Below are 23,240 nucleotides of genomic sequence, written 5' to 3'. Positions count from 1 at the left end.
CACTGTATAAGGGCCAGAGAATTTGGCCTGGAAAGGAGAGCCAACCAACGGCAGAAGTGCCAGAACCTGATCTCCAGTACTAAATTCCCGTCGTTCCGCACGCCGATCATAAAGACTCTTCATTTTATTTTGAGCTGCTTGTAAGTTCTCTTTCGCCATTCTATTTGCCTGATACAGCCGAAGTTTAAACCCGTTTACATGATCTATTAGGTTTTTGGAGGCCTCCTGGGCTTGCCAGTCACTGTGCAGGGAGGCTAATGGGCCTCGCACTGTGTGACCAAAGACCAGGTCATTGGGACTAAAACCCAAACTCTCCTGGCACACCTCTCTGGCAGCTAACATTAGCCAAGGTAAGCCCTCCTCCCAGTCACGGTCCAATTCAGTGCAATATGCACGGAGGAGGGATTTCAACGTTTGATGAAACCTCTCTAAAGCTCCCTGGCTCTGGGCATGGTATGCGCTGGACTGAGAATGTTTAACATTTAACTGGTTAAGAACTTCTGCAAACAATTTTGAAGTGAAGTTAGACCCCTGATCGGATTGAATAGTTTTTGGGATACCAAAAATAGACATAAACTGTGTCAGAGCTTTCAAAACCGACGTAGCGGTGATGTTTCTGAGGGGATAGGCAGCCGGATAGCGCGTAGCCTGACACATTACTGTGAACAAAAAGTTACTGCCAACTTTGGATCGTGGCAAGGGACCAACGCAGTCAATGATCAGATGCTCAAAGGGTTGTTCCACAACTGGTATGGGATACAGAGGGGCCGGCTTAATGATCTGATTTGGCTTCCCCGTCATTTGACATACATGGCACGTTTTGATGAAAGCAGAAGTGTCTTTTTTCAAGAGAGGCCAGTAAAAATGTCTTCTAACTTTATCATAGGTTTTTCGTACCCCTAAATGACCTGCAACGCCATCATGAGCTGTCTGAAGTACAGCGAGTCTTACACTAGAGGGCAGAACAATTTGTAACATTTCATCCCCCATAAAACATTCCCCTTGGGGAACCCATTTCCTCGCCAACATGTTGTCTTGGAGAAAATACCCCCGGGCTGCACTCTCCACCTCATCCTCCCGGAGAAGCTGCGTGTACATAGCCTGAAGTGTTGGGTCGTCTTTTTGCTGTTTCACCAGGTCACTGCAAGATACAGGCAAGGGGAAACCAGGCACAACAGATACAGACTTTTTCTTATTGGAATGTTTAACACCCGAATCCCCCCTGGCCCGGCTCATGGCACGTGTCACTGCACAGGTGGGAGCTAGTTTGGGGAACTCAGACTTTTCTACCTGGGAAGAGAGAGTGTCCACTGGCACATCAGGCCAGACTCGACCACCAGCCAGGTAATTTCCTACGATGACCTGTACTCCCCCCATAGGCAAAGAAGGACGCACTCCCATGATCACATCCCCTTGCACCAGACTTGAGACTAGAGTCAGCTTATGCTGAGGAACAGAGCAGACAGTCAGCCCCATTCCCTGCATCAGAATGCACTCTCCCGTGTCTGTGTGCTGAGAGAATGGCAGCACAGAGCTCAGAATGTATGAATTGCACGCTCCAGTATCTCGCAGGATTTTCACTGGCACCTTTACACTACTGCCTACTAAAGACACCTCACCATCAGATACAAAAGCAGAAAAATCAGAACTCTTTTGTGTAAGCTCTACTGTAGGCTTCACTTGTTCACCTGGAGCCTCAACAAACGGTAATCTGGGACTCAGTGTTCTGACAGGAGCAGACAGTACGATCGGCCTCACGTGGCCGCATCCAAAATCACTTTTAGCCTCTGATTTAATAGGGCATTCCTCTTTCCAATGTCCTCTTCCTTTACAATAATTACACACTTTATTCGGATCAAACTGCAGCTGAAAGCGCGGGGACCTCTCTGGTTTATAAGGAAGCGGGTTCTCTGCTTCTTGCCAGCGTTTACCCGCCGTGCGGAAGTTGCGCTCATCCCCTCGGAACCCAGCAGCAACAGGCCCCCTGTACTCACCGTACCCGCGGTGCGTCAGTACGTACTCATCAGCCAGAGCAGCGGCCTCTGTCGCGGTTTTTACTTTACGCTCATTTAAATACATAGCTATCTGAGAGGGTACTGTATTTGCTCTAGAACGATTAAATTACACAAATCAACATAACTGTCCACGTTCAGTGAATTACACCAACGATTGAAATGAATGTTTAGTTCTCTGGCGAACTCAATATGAGTCTGTTTACCCGATCTCTCCCATGATCTGAATCGCTGGCGATATGCTTCAGGCACCAGCTCATATGCTCTTAACACGGCAGCTTTAACCATCTCGTAGATATTACTATCAGCAATACTCAGCGCGGAGTACGCCTCCTGAGCTTTACCTGATAACACGCACTGCAGCAATAATGTTCGCTCAGTATCCGTCCAGTCTCTACTGTCCGTGACGCGCTCAAAGAGAGAGAAAAACGTGTCCACATCCCGTTCACCAAACTGCGGAATGAGGCGCAGACAACCGGCCACATCAAAAGTGCGTAACGGCACCGGAGAAACAGGGACCTGGCCCCCAGCATGAGACAAACTCAGTCTGCGAACTTCCAGTTCCATTCGCTTAATTTCCCCATGAGTCACCTCCCGCTGTAACAATAGCAGTTCTTTACGCTGTTCAAACGTTAACACAGCCTCGGAGGCAGATTGTGCAGCAGCACCAGATTCTGGAGAAACCGCAGCCGTGAATTCCGTCTTAATTACTCCCATTTCCATCAGATTATCAGGGAGGATACTCCTGACATTTTCCTTTAAACGTTTATCTCCGACATTCATGTTGTAATGATCCGCAATTTTAATTAATTGATCACGAGAACAGTGGTTTAATAACTCCTCTGACGGAGCACTCAGAAACTCCTCCACAGTAGCCATGACTGAAAAACACAGCTGACCTGCCTGTATATGAAACAACTCTGTGCAACGGTGTTCTCACTTCCCAAACCGTACACAGCAACACCTCCCTGCAGCGCTGTCCCGCTAACTGCCTAACCCGAACCTGACTAAATCTCCCCCCTAGTCTTCAGGTGCTAGTTGTGGTGGGTATTTACGCACTGAATCCCGCAAACCCGGTGAAGCAACCAACCTGGCGACTCCACCTGCAGCCTCGGACGTGCTCCCGAGACAACTGCTCTAACCACTTTCACACCACACTACCGAACCCCCCAGCGAACTCCAAAGGAAGTCCGCCCTTCAGCCTAACCGGGACAGAACAGCAGCAACACGGTGAAACTCAACAGCCAGCCAATTCACAACCGCGTCAGTTCACTTACCGGAACATCTCCTCCACAACCAAACTACGCCGCTCATTCACAAAACACGAGGCGCACAGCTGAGTTGGCGTGTGACGTCAGACAACACTCACACATTACCCGATCATTCACAAACGCTTGAGGAAAAGCGGATCCCGAACGAGCCCCCATTTGTCACAGCCCGGCTCGCGACTGCGACAAGGAGGAGACGACACCGGTGAACTGTTGCGTTTAAACAGGATATTTATTAGCCGTGGCGACAACACACAGATCTTTTCAAGACAGACTGGAACGGCTGGGAACCCCTGGGCGAGAACTCCTCGTCCCGGAAGCAGTGAGAGACCCTGGGAGACGGATCCGCCAGGCCTTTTAAGGGCAGAGCACACCTGGCCGTGGTGTGCTCTGATTGCCCCGGACGCCCACTCCGCTGGCAGCTCCAGAAGACCAGGGGTCGTCACAGTAGAAAGTAAAATAGAACTTAGTCCTTAACAGAATTGGAATACAAATCAAACACTGTAACCTTAGCTGGTTCCCTTTTAACCCCCAATCACTAGAGTGAAACTATAAACAATAAACAAAATCCTAGCTCATACATTTCAAAGTAAGACCAAACAGGACAAACTATCAATGTAGTTAACCTAAGACAGCAGATACAATAGTAATCTAGCAGAGAAGCTTATTAAAGAATATACTTTGCTTAAATCCAAGTAGTCCAGTAATATGAAACCCCAGAAGTCCAATGTACATTTAACCCAAATGTATAAAATGAGAACATGAAAAAAGTTACAATGTGACAAAAGGGTTGTTGTGATGCTACAAAGAAATTTTACATCAATCATTTAGTTTGACCCTTTATATTCAACTTATGTAATAAAGTGACATGGAAATAGTTAAAATGCATGAAGTCACTGTTTTAGGAATACTTAGTTTTTGAGTGTGAATCCCTCCAACGGACAAAGTGGGTAACTATAGTTACTGTCGCTTTTGAGGTGTGTTGTTGGCGAATGTTGTCGCTTCTGACTCTTTGGTGATTTAACGTTCATATGACGTTGCCGATATAGTTGCCGATATAAAGCCCTCACTCACAGCTCCTGCTCAGAAGGCTGCACAGAGCTCAGCTGAACACCTTCACTCCAGGGATGGTTTGGTAAACTGTGTCTTGTTCTCTTATGTCTCCTTTTAATTATTTGTCCACGCACAATGTACTAAAATAATGTGTTTTGTGTTTGATACCTATTGATTCAAAGAGAGATCATCCCTTGTTGAGTTCTGCATCTGGTTTTAGAGCTGAATGAAGTGTGGAAGTGTTTGAAGGCTTTTTACATTTGGTTGTGACAGAGACAAAGATGGCTGCTAACATCACCACAGAGTACAAGATGAATGATAAGATCTTGTTGATTCAGGTGATTGTCGTCCTTTTTCTCTGCATTAACCTTCTGCTAATTACGACCTTTTTCACCAAGGAGGTCTTCTACACCACCATGCGCTACGTCTTATTTGCTGTCACGCTAATGTCCGACTGTCTATTTTTATTCCTGGCTGACATCCTGTTCATTTTGAATTTCTATCGCTGTACAATGAAAATGTGGTTGTGCCTTGCTATTTATATCATTTCGTCGCTGTACATGTTTGTGACACCGCTCACTCTGACGGCGATGACCCTGGAGCGCTACGTGGCCATTTGCCTGCCGCTGCGTCACGCAGAGCTGTGCTCCCCACGCAGCACTCTGCACGGCATCCTCATCATCCACAGCCTCAGCTCTCTGCCCTGCATTGTTTTTCTCTCCATCTTCTTTGCATCGGCCTCCTACAGCTCCTACACCCAGGGCAGAGTGTGCACTGTGGAAATCTTCATCCTCCACAGGTGGCAGGGTCACCTCAGTTCAGCCATTAATCAGTTTTACTTCCTGATCATGTGCATCACAATCGTGTTTGCCTATGTGAAGATAACGAGAGTAGCCAAAGCTGCATCAGGAGAGGACAAAAAGTCCACATGGAGAGGACTCAGAACTGTGGGGCTTCACGCTTTCCAGCTGCTCCTGTGTCTCATCCAGCTGTGGTGTCCTTTCATAGAAGCTGCTGTGCTTCAAATCAATCTCATTTCATTTATCAATGTCAGGACCTTTAATTACATTACTTTTATTCTTGCTCCAAGATGTCTGTCTCCTCTCATTTATGGCCTCAGGGATGAAATGTTTTTTCATGCCCTGAAAAGACTTGCTCTCTGTGGTTTGCGTAAGAAACACTGATCAGATTTGTATCATTAACAAATTGTCATGATGTTATATTATGAAACGTTTTTGTTTATTAACTCTGGCTTGATTTATGTTGCTATTTTAAAATAAAGAAATGTTTTCCCAGTGATGTCAGGTATTTTCCTTGCAGAGCATTGAGTATGTGCACAGCCTGTTCACATAGAGAGAACGTGCACAGTTAACATTTAAATCAAACACCAACTATGGTGACAGAGGAGCACATAAAAAGTTTTCATGAAAATGGGCATTTCATGTACCGGAGGGGGGTTATACTCCTGGCAGGTACTACCAAGCCAGGCAGTTTTCAGGTTAGAGGCCAGTCTAAAAGCAGCAGTGCCATCACCCATTGGCAGTGGGATGATTGGATGACGATTGGGCCGATGTATTTGTCATATATATGAATGGTGTTTCTGCCTATGCAAATTAGGACATTAAATATATATTACATATTTTTAAATAAGCGTGGAGCTCATGTGCATATTCAAATTCATTTCAAAAGAAACTTGTTATACAAAAAAAGTTACTTTTCATGTATACTTTTACCATGTAAAGTTTTATAGTGGTAGGAGTAAAGGAAAAAATTAAGCCTATTTGGGTGTATTTTGGACATATTCGATTAGTGTAAAGCTCATTTGCAAAATAAAATTCATTTTCAAAGAAACTTGTAATACAAAAAATGTTACTTTTCATGGGTAATTTCATTGTGTAAAGTTTCATTTTGATAGGGTTATAAGGAAAAAAATAGCCCCATTGGGGTGTATTGTTGCCTGGCCTTATTGGGCCACATCTCGTATTGATGACAATTGCACATATTTCCTCAAGTAGGATTTCTAGTATGTTGTTCTGGACACCTCATAGAAATGATCTATGCTGACAAAAATTATTTTACAATTACGATTATTGGCTCCAAAATGAGTTACTTTGCCTGGACTACAGTCCTTCGCATTTTTTTCTCTATGTGGCCCTCGGGGAAAAAAAGTTTGCACACCGCTGTCATACAGGGACAAAGACTGGTAATATATTTATTATTGATCAACTTGTGTACGATTCTCTAACAACAATAAACACACTAATGTCAAATGTAAAGCGAAAGACAAACAGATTTAATAAGTCAGGTCCGTCGTCCGCGCTGTTATCAAACTAAACCTTCTCATTCTCATCTTGACATTTATGGCTAAAAACAACTCAGATGGAGGGAGGCATTAATTACAGATTAAATTTAGTTCAGGTTTTCATCGCACTTTTCCTTCATCAACATTTTGCTATTCACAAATCTGGTTGTGTATAATTTTCTACATGTTTTCATCTGTGTACACTCTGGTCACACGTATTTCTCTTCATCACTATGCACTTCCTCCTCCTCATTCGAGGCCTCAGCTCTGTGCTCTGCTTTATTCTCTCACCGTCAACATCAGCATCTCTGAGCTTCTACAAACAACACAGGGTTTCCTCTGATGAGCTGTTCATATTTTCACATGTGGCAGGGTCACCTCAGGTCTGCCATTGGTCCACCTTTCTTCCTGATCATGAGCATCACCATTGTGTTTTCCTACGCTAAGATAATGAAAGTGTCCGTGCAGTGTTAAATCTGTGAAAACAAGAGGAAATCAGATCAGTGCATTTGCCAACACTCACCGTGGCTATACATTACAGGATATAACCTATATTTTTACATTACATTACATTTAGCTGACACTTTTATCCAAAGCGACTTAAAATAAGTGCATTCAACCATGAGAGTACAGACCAAGAACAACAAGAGTCAAGAAAGTACAATTTCTTCTAAAAAGCAAAACTACAAAGTGCTATGAGTGAGTCCCATTTAAGTGTTACTAAATTGTTGGTTTTAAAATTGTATTCAAGGTATAGTCAGAAGAGGTGTGTTTTAGTTTGCGGCGGAGGATTTGTAAACTTTCTGCTGTCCGGATGTCGATTGGACGCTCATTCCACCATTTAGGAGCCAGGACAGCAAACAGTCAGGATTTTGATGAGTGTTTAGCTAGCAGTGAGGGAGCAACAAGCCGATTGGCTGAGGAAGAGCGGAGTGAACAGACTGGGATATAACGTTTGACCATGTCCTGAATGTAGACTGGACCTGATCCGTTCGCAGCACAGTACACAAGTACTAATATTTTGAAACGGATGCGGGCAGCCACTGGTAACCTGTGAAGGGAGCGGAGTAGTATGAGTGAACTTTGGTAGGTTAAAGACCAGTTGAGCTGCTGCATTCTGGATGAGCTGCAGAGGTCAGATGGCACTAGCAGGTAGACCTGCCAGGAGGGAGTAACAACACTCTAGGCGTGAGATGACCAGGGCCTGGACCAGAACCTGCACCGCCTTCTGAGTGAGAAGGGAGCTTAAGGCTCCATTATGCTTGTACGTATCCGTTTCACGGAGAGGGATGCACGGAGACCAGAGAGTCTTTTTGATTTATGCCTTTCCGACGACCATCCGTCTGAAAACAATTCACCGCCAAACAGTAGGTGGTGCAACGGAAGACAAGCTTGGAGAAGCCTACCTCACGAGTAATCAGAAGAAGTCTAAGCTGTTTATTTACCTACTGCCCACTTCCCTCACACACAGTGTAGGCTACGATGGCAACTAAATAAAATAAAGTGACACCCAGCAGGTCAAAATGCTGATGTAATCGCTTCCTAGCGCAGCGGTTCCCCGGTCTTGTTTTCGAACTGTGTTGCTAATTCCACAGCTTGAAGCTCCGTGTAGCTTGAAGCTACACGGAGCTAGCTAGCTTCCCCCCCAGCTTCCACACACAGTCAGCAGGGACTCCCGATACTAACTACTACCCAGTGTTTGCTTCTAACCTGACGGTGTTTGAGAAACAGTGTCATGATAGAAGTGGAATTAAAGTCGTGACAGCGGATTTTTGCACTGTTACCACCGCAGTTAGCATGGTTGCTAGCCCGCTAGCCTAGCCCGCTAGCGCCGTTTTGAAAGCACGTCATAACCGTATGTGACCGTGCACACATGCCGTCAGTGCTCGAACGAGCCACCGTCAGCCGGACAACTCCGCTGGCTTAACACACACGTCACATTAATCGTAGAATCGTAGTTGTGTTTGTGTTTATTGTGAAGCAGGAAGTTTGACCTCCGGAAATGTGAAATCTGAAAATGACGTCGTACAGAAATTATGATGTTCGCGGACCAATCACAGCCAAGGGCTGTCCGTGGGGTCTCCGAAATAAACACGGACAGTTAGAAAACTCAGAGGTGCACGAAAAGCTGTCCGAGGCGCTCGAAGAGGGCGTTCCACGGCGGATAGGGCGGTCTTATCTGACGGTTTTAGAAAAAACGGAGAAGCAAAAATCGGCCTTTATTCTCCTGATGTTGTACAGCATGAATCTACAGGAACATGTTGTTACAGTAATGTTGGCAGTAAGGGAGAGTTGGCTGTCGAGTGTCACACCCAGGTTCCTAGCGGTCTGAGTGGGGGTTAACACAGAGTTGTCAAAGAGAATAGTCAGGTCGTGGGTGGGAGAGCATTTTCCCTGGTTTGAAAAGTATTTCAGTCTTGTCAAGGTTAATTTTCAGGTGGTGTGCGGTCATCCACTGAGAGATGTCAGTCAGACAGGCGGAGATTTGTGCTGCTACCTGTGTTTCAGATTGGGGAAAAAATGATAAGTTGGGTGTCATCAGCATAGCTATGGTTAGGAAAAGCCATGTAAGTGAATGGCAGAGCCGAGAGAGTTGGTGTGCAGAGAGAAGAGGAGGGGACCCAGGACTGACCCGGTGCGAGTCCTTGCGGGTCTCTGAAAATGCAGAAGCATGCGCCGGCCTTTAGTGTGAAAGAGTGCAAGGCCTTTGGTACCTACGAGTAGAAATGCGCAAGGAAAGTATACACATATTCAAATAAAATTAAATAGCAGCTTAAAAGTCACCCTCCCTGGAAGCCTCCAATGATAGACTCCTTTGTCTTTATCCTCCGAGTCTTCACAGACGCTGAAGCTGACGCTACAAACAATTCCTGGTTTTTAAACCAGAGTTGATGATGGTTGGCTACATCTGTGCTGACCACACCCCCTGCTCATGAGTCAATCAGGCCCCAGGTGGTAATGGCCCAGCAATAGAAACTCCGAGTTCAACACAAGAGAAACTTGTCACTTTAATCAGTGATCAGGTTAGCAGGGCCGGCCCTGGCAATGTTGGCGCCCTAGGCGGGATTTCATAATGGCGCCCCCCCCAACATACATACGCAAATTGTCATGCATCCCCAAGAACTTTTGGACTGTAAACAGATGCACAAACAGGCAGACAAAATTCTAAGCTATAAAAAATAATGAAAATATATAATAAAAATATAAAAAGTCTGAACTCAGCTGTAGTGACAGCATATCATGTCATGTCGACAAAAATAAACATTAATGATGTCCACAATTGGGGTGATTCTACCTCTATATTGTTCTTTCTTCTCCTCCCCTACTTTGCTGCGCTTTCTGAATCGTGCACCTGATAATTTAATCCTTTTTTGACTCATCTTCAACTCTTACCACAGTCTAACACGCCTCCCCACACACACACACAAGAGAGTATGTGCCTGTGTGTTTCTGTCTGTTTAGACACAACTGACAAATGTGTGGATTAAGCAGTGTTTGGCAAGTTACTGAAAATTAGTAATTAGTTACAGTTACTAGTCACTTCTTTTAAAATTAATTGATTTACCCCACCAGTTACTGTATATCAAAAGTAATTAGTTACTAGGGAAAGTAACTTTTAAGTTACCTTTATGTCTGCTTTTTAATTGTAATGAATATGAACAGTACTGAACAGTAAAAATTACCGGATCTTCTGCGTTATGACTCATGCTCAAGACCCTCGTCTCGGTCACGTCACTTTTTCGCTGAACACAAACCAGCACGGTATTTGTCGGACCCATTTTTCAACAAACCAGGTTAATCCAGCAGGTCTGTTTAAGAAGAAGATCAGCTGCTGGAGATCAAAAGTGACGGCGGCCTTAAAAGTATGTTTGAGAAAACAACTCTACCGGTGTCCTGGATTAAAGTCACGGCAGAATGCCCTGAGATCGCCACAACAGCACTAACAACTCTGTTGCCATTTCCGACATCATATCTGTAGTGACATGATAGATCGTATGAAATATATCAATTTTCAGTGTGTTTTCCAGCCCGATTTGCTCGCAGCGAGCGAAAACAATAGAACAGACCCCGGAACCATCGCTGCAGATTGCGAGCCGGCCGGGGCGCTGCCGGTGCGAACAGCCCAATTATTTAACATGGGCGCGGAAAGGAGGCGGACAGCTTTCGTGGCGCTTCGCGGCGCTTCCATCTCCGGTGCGTCCCCGGGTTTAGAAGATGATGTTGTGATGTGAATGTTTTGGTTTACATTGCATGTGTCACGTCATGATAAATCAGTCCCTTGTGCCGCCCTCTCGGCATTTTGCGCCCTAGGCAACCACCTACTTCGCCTATGCCAGGAGCCGCCCCTGCAGGTTAGTTTCACAAAATCTCCTAATTTGCCAACAACTGATTATGGATAAGTCTATTTACCAGAAAAGGTAGAAAGTAAAATAGAACTTAGTCCTTAACAGAATTGGAATACTAATCAAACACTGTAACCTTAGCTGGTTCCCTTTTAACCCCCAATCACTTGAGTGAAACTATAAACAATAAACCAAATCCTAGCTCATACATTTCAAAGTAAGACCAAACAGGACAAACTATCAATGTAGTTAACCTAAGACAGCAGATACAATAGTAATCTAGCAGAGAAGCTTATTAAAGAATATACTTTGCTTAAATCCAAGTAGTCCAGTAATATGAAACCCCAGAAGTCCAATGTACATTTTAACCAAATGTATAAAATGAGAACATGAAAAAAGTTACAATGTGACAAAAGGGTTGTTTGTTGTCAATCATTTAGTTTGACCCTTTATATTCAACTTATGTAATAAAGTGACATGGAAATAGTTGAAATGCATGAAGTCACTGTTTTAGGAATACTTAGTTTTTGAGTGTGAATCCCTCCAACGGACAAAGTGAGTAACTATAGTTACTGTCGCTTATGAGGTGTGTTGTTGGCGAATGTTGTCGCTCGTGACTCTGTGGTGATTTAACGTTCATATGACGTTGCCGATATAGTTGCCGATATAAAGCCCTCACACACAGCTCCTGCTCAGAAGGCTGCACAGAGCTCAGCTGAACACCTTCACTCCAGGGATGGTTTGGTAAACTGGGTCTTTTGTTCTTATGTCTCCTTCTAATAATTTGTCCATGCATGATGTACTAAAATAATGTGTATTGTGTTTCATACCTGTTGATTCAAAGAGAGATCATCCCTTTCTGCAGAGTTCTGCATCTGGTTTTAGAGCTGAATGAAGTGTGGCAGTGTCTGAAGGCTTATTACATTTGGTTGTGACAGACAGAAAGATGGCTGCTAACATCACCATACAGTACAAGATGAATGATAAGATCATGTTGATTCAGGTCTTTGTCGTTCTTTTTCTCTGCATTAACCTTCTGCTAATTACGACCTTTTTCACCAAGGAGGTCTTCTACACCACCATGCGCTATGTCTTATTTGCTGTCACGCTAATGTCCGACTGTCTGTTTTTATTCCTGACTGACATCCTGCTCATTTCAAATTTATATAGCATTACGATACAAAGGTGGTTGTGCCTTATTATTATTATCGTTTTGTCTCTGTATGCTTTTGTGACACCAGTCACTCTGACGGCGATGACCCTGGAGCGCTACGTGGCCATTTGCCTCCCACTGCGTCACGCAGAGCTGTGCTCCCCACGCAGCACTCTGCATGGAATCCTCATCATCCACATCCTCAGCTCTCTGCCCTGCATTGTTTTTCTATCCCTCTTCTTTGCATCGGCCTCCTACGGCTCCTACACCCAGGGCAGAAGGTGCTCTGCTGAAATCTTCATCATCCACACGTGGCAGGGTCACCTCAGTTCAGCCATTAATCAGTTTTACTTCCTGATCATGTGCATCACAATCGTGTTTTCCTATGTGAAGATAACGAGAGTGGCCAAAGCTGCATCAGGAGAGGACAAAAAGTCCACATGGAGAGGACTCAGAACTGTGGGGCTTCACGCTTTGCAGCTGCTCCTGTGTCTTATCCAGCTGTGGTGTCCTTTCATAGAAGCTGCTTTGCTTAAAATCAATTTCATGTTATTTATCAATGTTAGGTACTTTAATTACATTACTTTTATTCTTGCTCCAAGATGTCTGTCTCCTCTCATTTATGGCCTCAGGGATGAAATGTTTTTTCATGCCCTGAAAAGATTAGCTCTCTGTGGTTTGCGTAAGAAACACTGATCAGATTTGTATCAATAACAAATTGTCATGATGTTATATTATGAAATGTATTTTTTTTTCGTCTCTGGCCTGATTTATATTGTTATTTTAATACAAAAATATGTAAATGAAATATTCAGTTGGATTTGACCACGAAAATGCTCCAATAAATCATATAATATTGTATTAAACTCAGCCACACAATAAAAAAACTCACCCCCCATTTCAATTGCTAAACTTCAGCATGCTTATCTAAATAACTGAATGAATGGTGTTTTTATATATCAAATATTCCTTATTTGTAACAGTTAAAGCTGGTTTGAAAATAAAACGCTGTTAAATCTATATTTTGTTTCTGTGTGCGTCATTAACAGTGCAAAGTCTGTCAGGCACCACTGCAGTGACACAACATGTGGGCATACAAGAGCACAAAATTAAACTTTAACCTTTGGATAGTGCATTAAATCCACTTTGCATATCATACAAAGCCGGACCATTATGTGTGGGAGTAGAGATAGAAAGTTAAGCATGTCAGCATTGTCATTGTGAAACTTGTTGAAATGTAGAAAACACCCTCACAAAGCTGCTCTCAGGCTGCGTCACTCTCTACCACCGACCTGAAATGACCCTCAGCCCAATATTTGCACTCAGCTGTAAATTGTCCTTGTGTCGCAACAGCGCTGACTGCCACAAAAACAACATCTGCACAGAAAATAAATGAAATCCACCTCACACACATCTCTCCATAGGACTGTTTCACCTGTTTTTACTACATAATGTTTGATCTTGCACCGAAATGTTTGAGTCCTCTCATTTATGGCCTCAGGGATGAAGTATTATTTTTAAAGCACATAACATCTCTGTATCTTTTGGCTTGTGGGAAACAAAGAAAAGAAAAATCAATAATTTCGCAACAGAAATTTCACCATTCAAGTGTGAACCAATATTTTGTTATTTAAGTTAAGTTGTTAATTTGAGGTGAATTGTAGGTTTCTGCTCTAATTTTAAATTATATTACATTGATTAAATACCCTTTAGCATTTAAACGTACAAAGCAAATATTACTTATTATGATATGACTTAAAAGGAGGATTATATTAGAATCAATGTAATTCCTGTGTCTCACATTTGTTATCGATGCCTTAAATAAATATAATAGTTGTAAAGTGTTATGAGATATTTCATGAATAATGAATCTGTTGAAATCAAAATCACCCATGCATTGTATGGACACGTTTGTATTTGTGTGTGAATTGTTCATAATGATTAACTCAAGTGACGTCTGTTCTTTTCCAATATCTGCACAGAGTGTCATAGGTTGTGTTTTGTGCAACATGTTTCTGTGTCTGTAGATTAAATCAATCTGCTTTCACACATGTCATAATCTGGTTTAAACAAGGACCCATCAACATATATATCAAATTAAATAGGTTTATTTGATTGTTTAACACCATGTGAACAGTGAGGAGACATGATACAAACAATATTTTACATATATATATATAAAAAAGACTCAACTAAAACAATACAATAAACAATGTGGGACAAGCTTCAATGACATTCTGAAGATTTGATAATCAAGCAGACAAAATCTCATATTCACTATCAAAATAAATAGTCTTAAATAATGATTAATGTAATGATAAAGAATTATTGTAATATTCATTCTGCAAAATCAGATGTTCTTTGTGTAACATGTAATCATCATTATGGAACCCTTACAATGGAAATAACACTTAGTTTAAAGCTTTGGAAGCTGAATCTGTTTGACAGGCTCTCATTGTTTTTCCTGTTCCACAATATTTCCCTCAGTCCTCTCTTAGATAAGCTTCGTGCACCTCATGCTCGTCATCATCAAAGGAAGCAGCGTATTCAGCCATCCTTTGGATCTCCTCGACTTTAGTCTCGGCCAACTTCTTCTCTGCATCCGCCGAAACTCTGCGCGCCTCCTCCACCTGCGACTGGGCCACCTGAATGTTTGTCCTCACGCTGAGGGACGCCTGCTCGGCTCCTGGAAACACACAGACGAAAACATTGGTTTTTGTGAAACTGCTGAGAAAAGTTCAAAGGTCGTCGTGATACCAGCTTGAGCTCAAAGATTTGTTGTGGTCACACAAGTGTGTTTCAATTTGGTTTCAAATAAAGCTCAGCTGAGTTTCCAGCAGATCTGATTTTAATCCTTTTTTTTTTTCTATCATGATAATAGTGGATGAACTCACCAGAAGTGTTCGCTGCCTCAGCTGCCATTTTGCACAAGTTAACAGCATTGATCCAGGATGATTCAAAACGTTTGCAGTCATCTAGTCTGTAGGTAACCTGTCAGGTCACAGAGATGAGAGAACCTCAGTATCATAAATGTATTTATATATTTATGTTACTTGAATGCTATAAGTACGTGTGTTAAGTACAAAAAATAAACTAACCTCAGCACGCATGGCATTGATCGCCTGCTTGTGCAAATCCTCCTCTGATGAGGTCAGTTTTCCCACTGAAGCCAAATACCGTCTTTGGACAGCAATGCGTGTGTGAACAGCCTGAAAGCAAACAGAAGCAAAAAAGAGCAACTTTTAAAACAACAACCTCACTGCGGGTTTTTGAAAGAAAAAAAGTTACTGAAACATGTACATGTGATCAGACGAGGGTTATAACTGTTATGGTCCTGAAGTCATTCATCACATATGTTATTCCCTCAATAATACAGTTAAGTGTGGATGAAGAGATTTTGGATAATGTCTCATGTACTGTGAGAATATTTCTTTATCGAAATTATGGATAAAGTCTTTCCCATAAGATTAAAACCCACCTTAGAATAGTGTGTCAGGGCGTCTATGAGAGCCAAAGTGGTCTGAGAGAGGAAAGTACTGGAACTGTCTGTGACGACTGAGACTGCTCTTCTGATCAAGGAGTCGTGAGTGAGTGTTTCCACTTGCTACAAACAGGAGGTGAAACAGGGGAGAAATTCACTATTTCAACTCAAACAAAACATTTTCCAAGTTTTGCACACTTGGAGTTATCGGCTGGTGCATGTACCATGTTGTATTATTTCCAGTAGGAGAGTCACTCACCTGTGTAAAAAGCCCACGGGCAACACTTAATGATGCAATGCTCATGTGTGCAGCGCTGGTCCATTCCCCTGACTTCTGGACTCCAGACTTCCTGCTAATCAAAGGGCTGCTCTCCAAGCTGCTGTTCAGATATCAGGAAATCATATTAGTTTATATAATATAACGTTTTTATTGTGCTTTGAGTTATAATTTTGAGGCTGACGGATTTCCAGGTGATGTTTGAGAAGTTAAACCTCAAAAATAACATTGTTTATTAAAATAACTCACCTGAGGTCACGGCTGCAGACGGCTCCTCTCCTGCTCGGCAGCAGTGACATGTCTGTTGGATTTCTCAGAAATCCTCCAGCAGCACGACTTGCACTCGCTGAACACTGACGAACAACTTGCATTTTGCTGATAATTCCCGTCTAAATGCTACAATTGAGGAACGTATTTGCTAGGTGCTCTATAAAATGAGTTGCTTGCTACAGGTCTTCTATTTCAAACCAATCAGCTGCTAACTCAGAGTTGCTCTGTCTTTAGTAAAATCAGACAAATAGATTTTTTTCCTGTTGCTAAGAAGCTTTCTGTCTGCTGGTCAACTGCTGACTGTCACTGCCGCTGGGTATTTGTAAGACCCCAGAAACATTTGATTGCGTAAAAGGCATTGATCTGTTGACGCTGCCTGCAAATGTGCGCAATTGGCGTTATCTGCAAAAGCCCACAGAGACAGGAACTACGTGCAGGCTGCAGAACCTGATGTGTTAGCTGTTTGGCCAACACTCGCCGTCAGGGTCACAATAATCAGAAACTCTCTTTGGTTTGACTCTCATGCACAAAATTTTGAGTAAATAGCACATTTGACCAATTGCATACAACTGATAAAGCAAGTTCGCGTATTGGAAAACTATAACAATCCAGAATGATAGTGATTGAGAATTGCTTAGCCAATTTTTTTTTCTCAACACTCAAAGTTCAGCAGTGGCACACAATTCCTAACCATGTTCTTAACATGATGAAAACCAGTGGTTGGAAGTAACAAAGTAGAAATACTTCGTTACTGTACTTAAGTAGATTTTTCACATATCTGTACTTTACTTGAGTATTTATTTTCCTGACGACCTTTAACTTTTACTTGCTACATTTGAGGACAAATATCTGTACTTTCTACTTCTTACATTCTCAAAACTGGCTCGTTACTTGAGCAGCGGAGGTTGGCGCAACGTGCACCTCTACGCACGGCGCAGCCCTCTCTCTCTCTCTCTCGCTCCTGCAGGAGCTCGGTTCAGTCTCTATTATTAGGGCCCGAGCACTGACAGGCACTGACAGACATGAGGCCCTATTGAAATTGTAAGGATTATTATTCAGGCAAATTAATTAGTTTTCCCTTTCATGCTTCGTGTCAACATCTGCACATAAATACATAGCTCGAAGCAGCAAGTGGTTAACTTTTCTTAAAGAAATATTGGAAGTAGCTGGTTTAAACAAAAACTGTTGGCAAATAGACTATCATTGGTTGGCTGTGTCTACTTAGTCTTACACGTCCACGTAAACAAAACAAACAGATTTAAAACAAGTCGACTTGGAAAAACAAACAACACAACCAATTATATAAGCAAACGCAAAAACAACTTTCAGCCAACACAACCAAAAACAAACACTGTGTCGTGGACTACTGCATATTCACGCACACAATTCAGGTTTTTTAATGGACCTCGCCAAATGGAACCCTGGGTAATCAGGCCCAGTTTTCCACTCACTATAATGCCAATATAATTTTTTCAAAGATATTATATATCTATATATTGCCAATTCCAATCCTTAGTCGCCCTTTGTGCTGACTCAACACAACTTAGAAGCTGTTGAGTCTTTATATATGTATTGTACAAACTGGCTAATGTGTACAACTTCAAGCAGGGTTGTGTCTTCACTTTGTCGTCCCTACAGGCAAGATACCCTACAGGTGTATTGTCACCCTGCTGGAAACAAATGCAAACACAAACGTAGGCCCATTCAGTGAAGATAGTCTATTGATAAATAAACAGGCTTACATGTAGATCAGGGACAAGCTGGCGGGAGGTATACAGGCAGGTAAACATCCAGGCAGTTACAAAATACAGCTAATAGACACAAAAGGTTCATTTGGTCTATTAGTGGCAGGTCTATTAGTGTTCTTAGGTAGAATCAAGAGGCACTTGTTTATTCTGTTGTGTCGATTCTTTGTTGTCTCTAGAAGTTCAGATGCAGTTGTCCAATACTATTTTAACCTTAGCATCTCGGGTTCAAAATTTGTAAAATTATACATTATATATATAATGTTGTTATAGTTTTTCAGTCAGTTGAAATAAATCCTGAACTGAACAATTTTGGGTTGTTTTGTGTCTGTATAGGCCTACTATAAAAAGCACTTTAATTTTGGTACCTGTACTTTTACTTTTGAAACTTAAGTACATTTCAACACCAGATACTTTTGATACTTAAGTACATTTAATATGAGCAACTCTAAGACTTTTACTCAAGTCATTTTCTGACGCGTGACTTTTACTTTTAAGTAAGATATCTGTACTTTTACTTTTAAGTATGGCTTTCAAGTACTTTATACACCACTGATGAAAACAAACACACAGAAAAGTCAACAACAACTGCTGGATATCACTAAAGAATTCTATATAATCATAAACTTTTCATGAAGGTCTTATTTTTACACCATCTGGACTGTAGGTAAACATAATGAGACCATATTTTCTTGGGGTTTTCTTTGTATTTTTCAGTTGCACCCTTTATTAAACCCATTCTCTTATAGCGGTTTAGTTTATTTCACTGAAAATAGTTTAATTTGTATTCCACACTTAAATAGGCCATTTTATATTTCACAGATTAGTAAGAGTATAGATTCTGTCTAATTGCCTGCAAATAACTTTTCTGCTGAGTTGACATCCTCTGGGGTTCAGAGGCAGAAAGTTTGTTTTGCACAGTTTGGTCCAATCCCCTGCAGACGTGTCCTCTGACGCAGGACGCGTGTAAATAGCGGACGAGCCCCCTCTGAGCTGTTCTCTATAGAGTCAACTTGTTTGCCAAACAAGTGAAAACTTCAGGTTACGCAATTAGACTCGGGAGCTTTACGTTAATAATCAGCCAGTCTGTTAATTACTAAACAGGGGATATGAGACTTGTCCTCTAATTGTGCTCTGGAGATATCGCGCACTGCAGCAGCTCACTCCAGTGGACAACGTGTCAGGAAACACTCTTCATGTGCTTCATCATCTTTCTGAATAACAATACTGTTAATTGACCTGTAGGTTACAATTGTGCTGTGATGACTGACATGAGTGATGTGGTTCAAGAGGCTGACACTGGAACACTGTTGAAAAAGTGGCACCAGGTTTGTTTCAGATCAGTATCATATTTATTAGTCCAAAAAGTTAATAAACTTCGTGAATCCCAAATTTGAGTTTTTACTAGTGGTATTTACTTATACTACAATAAGAATAATTCCAGGATAGTAAGAAAACCCATTTAAACAAGCAAAAATACACAGTGCTGAAATGCACAGTAATGATCTTTACAACGACTGTCAATAATATTTACCTTCTCTCATATATGCTCAACCAAAGTCAAAGGTCCTCGAACCCTGAGTTAAAGCATCTTTCTGCCGTGCACCACACTGTTACACATGTTTACCATTCGGTACTTAATTCTTATGTTTTATTCCTATTAATAGTGACAATGTAATATGGGTCATGCAAACAACATCTTCTCAAATATTTTCATATTAAAACACGTGAGATGATGATACCTTCAGTGTTTCAGGAGCAACCTTCATGATAACAGTGCATTCGGAACATGTGTCTCAAACAGGTCTCAGGCTTTAGGGCAATTTGCACCACACGGCCTGGCCTCTGTGCAGTGAACACGAAATCCACTAAGAATACATTTTTAAATGAATCAGGTAACGGCTGCATGCAAACAGGAACATTGGAGGAGTAAGTCATCGAAGTATTGACCAAGTAATATTGGACTCGGAATATTTAAGGTAGTAGAAATGTTGCGAGTGCAATTTTACATAAAAAATTCTGCAGTGATAGTAACAACACTGCACTTAATCTCTTTACAGGCATCAGTGATACCCGTTACAATTAAAAAAGTAGGAATCTCGACATCTCTCAAAGTTCTATCATGAGGCCAAGCAATCTGGATCCTGCAGTAATAGACTCATCGTGAGAGAGAGACTCACTTTCACTGACTTTCGTGACATCTACAGCTCACAGAGCGTCGCCTGCATTGACGTCAGCACTGTGGGCTGAAGTAAGAAGCACTTCTGCCAAAAACACTTTGCTCAACAGTTCACAAACTGCCCTGAACGAGTCTGACCCAGCTCACATGGAAGTGTCTGCTCAGCAGAATCCTCTCAGTGCCAGCGATCGATACGAGAGCCGCCCCCATGACAGCTGGAAACGGCTCAGTTGAGTGACAGCACTACATCAGCTGGAAATAAATAGTTAGATAAATTAATTAAAAATACTTAAACAAAATCTGTCCACGTTTTTCAACTCTGTGCTGGAGCCATCTGTTTATTTTAATAGGGAAATATGTCCTGTTGCACAAAGTCTTCATGCACCTGTCGTGTTCAGGACTTTCACCCCACAGGGCAAACAGCATGGAGAAATAATACAGCTGTTCAAACAGGTTCTCTTAATATCCTGGTTTAATTCTGATCCTCTACAAACTGGTTTACATTCAAATGTGCTACAGCTGGACAACAGAAATGCACTGCTGCAGTGACAGACAAGACTCAGTCCGATTAAAGGTCCAGTGTGTAAGATTTATGTGAAAGGGATGTATTGACAGAATTAAATATAAAATAAATAATCCTAGTGTTGTTTCATTAGCCTGTTTCATTTAAATTGTACAAATTGTCGTTTTCTATTGAAACAGTCAATTTCCATCAGGAGCGAGTCCTCTCTACATAGGCCCCCATGTTTTTTACAGTAGCCCAGACTGGACAAACTAAACATATTTTGAGTTTTTATGACAACTGAAGCTACCACAGGTTCATGTTTGGAAGGGGAGGGTGAGGTGAGGGGTTCAGCTGCAAAATGCAACTTCACCACTAGAGGTCACTAGATTCTACACAATGGAACTTTAAGTTAACATTGACAGAAATATTCCAAAATCAACCCAATTAAGACATAAGTCTGAATAAGACAGTGCCATGTAAACATCATGCTCTGATGACTCTCACCGTCATAACCAGAATAATCAATAATTAAATCAAGGCATGAGGAGTAGTCACATGATGCACATGTATACGTCTTAATTGCATTATAACGTCTTATTTGAGTTTTCACAGCATCTTGAAACATCATGTACACGACAATTACCAACTGCTTGACGTCCTAATCAGACTTTGCTCTGTAACATGCAACCACGGATATGAATGGAATATTCTATTAGCAACTCATGTGAACATCATACTTAGAATAATGTAAATCATCAGCTTATTGTAGACAATGTGGATCATCAATTATTTGAGTGGCAAACACTGTAAATGATGTTTGGAATTGCGTTACTGTAAAAGTAATTACACTGCCAAGACTGGTTTGGAGATATAACTGATAATATGATGAGTTGTAAATATAAATAATACTTTTAAAAGAATCCCGTTTTTTGACTTTGCTTTGAAGGGGTTCTGAGGGTCCTGACCAAGTTCAGTGTAACATACCTTGTGACGGGTTCGTTCTGATTTTAAGACGATATGATTTAAGAAAAGTTGTGTGTCACAACACTGTACATGTTTAGAGTTTCTTTCCATAGATCTCATCTCAGCCCGTGAGTCCAACTCCCCACTGAAATCTGTTGATGATGAAAAACATAATGCTTAATGATGAAAGCATGAAATGACTTTATCTCTGGAGGAATGAGGCCTATATCAGACACAACATATAGGAACGAGGCCAGAGATTAGAGGAAGAACGTCTCAGGAACGTTCATCGAAAAAACATCTTATGATGAGAAGAATAGAAATCTGAACTTTGTTGACAGAGGAAGACATTTGTAGGTGAATTAAGTGCTTTGTTATTATGAAAGACGGATGTTCAAACTGCTTTAAAGTCAAAGAAGCATTTACAATGCTGGAAGTTTACTGTCAGTTATCAAGTAGATTATGTTGTTGTTTTTATGTGTGTATTTATTTGACTTCTCAGTATGTACATGGAGCTTTAAGTGCTTTAACATTTGTGCTCCCCGGCCTCCACAGCTGCAAAATGCAGAATCTGACTGAACTTCCAACCAACGCAACCTCCCACAGGAGCCTGTCTGTGATCATCAAGGTGTGTGTGGTCATCCCGTTCTTCTGCGTCTTCCTGTGCTGCATCGCTGTCATGCTGCACATCTTTGCATCCCACAGGCAGTTCATGGACACGTCCCGCTACATCCTGTTCGCCACCATGCTGGTCAACGACACCCTCCAGGTCATGACCTCTGTGCTGCTCTTCCTCTTCATCATGGCTCGGGTGAACTTTGCTTTGGTATACTGTGTTCCCCTGCTCTTCATATCCACCGCCACTTTCCATAACACCCCCTTAATCCTGGCCACCATGTCACTGGAGCGTTACATTGCCATCGTCTACCCCCTGAGATGTCCGGCCTCCTGGCGCTCAGACCGTATCTGGATCATTATTCTGTCTCTCTGGTTCATCAGCTGCATCTTGCCTGTCATTGACTTCTCCATCGGGAAACGTGATCCTTCTGTGGATGTCCTCTCCACCCCTGTGATTTGCAAAACTACTGTTGTCAACCCGTCTCCAATCCAGACGTTGGTCAAAGCTGTTGTCAGTTTGCTCTTCTTTGCAGTGGTCGCTATCATCATCCTCTTTACATATGTGAGAATCCTGCTGGAGACCAGGAAGCTGAGACAGGACAGAGTGTCCGTGAGCAAAGCCATGCACACGGTGCTGCTGCACGGCTTCCAGCTGCTGCTGTGCATGCTGGCCTTCAGCAATCCCATCACTGAGTCTCTCATAGTGCTGCACGCCAACTGGCCTCCAGAAGATATTGCCTTTTTTAATTTCTTCTGTTTCATCCTGATCCCACGTTTTCTGAGTCCGCTCATCTACGGCTTCAGAGACCAGAACCTCAGGGGCTACATCGGGAAAAAGTTTGTCTGCTGCTCAAAGAAAGTCAAACCCTGGTCGTAGAATTAATAAGATTCAAGACAGAAGTCAGGAGCCCATGTGAACTTTTGAGCAGGTTTATATTCTTACTTTTCACTCTGGCCTATAAGAGACCCTTCCTAATGCACTTCCCTTGTAAGTAATGGTGACAAAACACAAAGTCCTTGTTCTTCTGGGTAAATGTATATGCCATGTGTATCTGCCATTTTACTATGATA

The 23,240-nt window shown here is 42.1% G+C and overlaps 4 protein-coding genes across 5 annotated transcripts; 3 read left to right on the top strand and 1 right to left on the bottom strand.

The window, feature by feature from the left end:
* The first annotated feature begins 1,520 nt into the window (after window positions 1-1,520).
* Window positions 1,521-5,517, top strand: LOC133002959 (odorant receptor 131-2-like). Its single transcript, XM_061072549.1, has 3 exons — window positions 1,521-1,542; window positions 2,684-2,703; window positions 4,639-5,517. The coding sequence occupies exons 1-3, from the start codon at window positions 1,521-1,523 to the stop codon at window positions 5,515-5,517; spliced, it is 921 nt and encodes a 306-aa protein (XP_060928532.1).
* Window positions 5,518-11,954: 6,437 nt separating this feature from the next.
* Window positions 11,955-12,827, top strand: LOC133002958 (odorant receptor 131-2-like). Its single transcript, XM_061072548.1, has one exon. The coding sequence runs from the start codon at window positions 11,955-11,957 to the stop codon at window positions 12,825-12,827; it is 873 nt and encodes a 290-aa protein (XP_060928531.1).
* Window positions 12,828-14,223: 1,396 nt separating this feature from the next.
* Window positions 14,224-16,463, bottom strand: LOC133003341 (diablo IAP-binding mitochondrial protein-like). Of its 2 annotated transcripts, none has more exons than XM_061073047.1 (6): window positions 16,139-16,463; window positions 15,872-15,992; window positions 15,610-15,735; window positions 15,230-15,340; window positions 15,026-15,122; window positions 14,224-14,817 (listed from the first exon to the last, which is right to left on the bottom strand). In XM_061073047.1, exons 1-6 carry the CDS (start codon window positions 16,258-16,260, stop codon window positions 14,615-14,617), a joined length of 780 nt encoding a protein of 259 aa, XP_060929030.1. In that variant the 5' UTR covers window positions 16,261-16,463; the 3' UTR covers window positions 14,224-14,614. The 2 variants fall into 2 exon arrangements, with proteins under 2 accessions (XP_060929030.1, XP_060929031.1); XM_061073048.1 differs by having other exon boundaries at window positions 15,872-15,989.
* Window positions 16,464-22,113: 5,650 nt separating this feature from the next.
* Window positions 22,114-23,046, top strand: LOC133002957 (odorant receptor 131-2-like). Its single transcript, XM_061072546.1, has one exon. The coding sequence runs from the start codon at window positions 22,114-22,116 to the stop codon at window positions 23,044-23,046; it is 933 nt and encodes a 310-aa protein (XP_060928529.1).
* Window positions 23,047-23,240: the final 194 nt, after the last annotated feature.

This window comes from Limanda limanda, chromosome 6 (genome assembly GCF_963576545.1).
Source record: "Limanda limanda chromosome 6, fLimLim1.1, whole genome shotgun sequence".
Taxonomy (NCBI): Eukaryota; Metazoa; Chordata; class Actinopteri; order Pleuronectiformes; family Pleuronectidae; genus Limanda; species Limanda limanda.
This window is presented reverse-complemented; position numbering and strand designations above follow the sequence as displayed.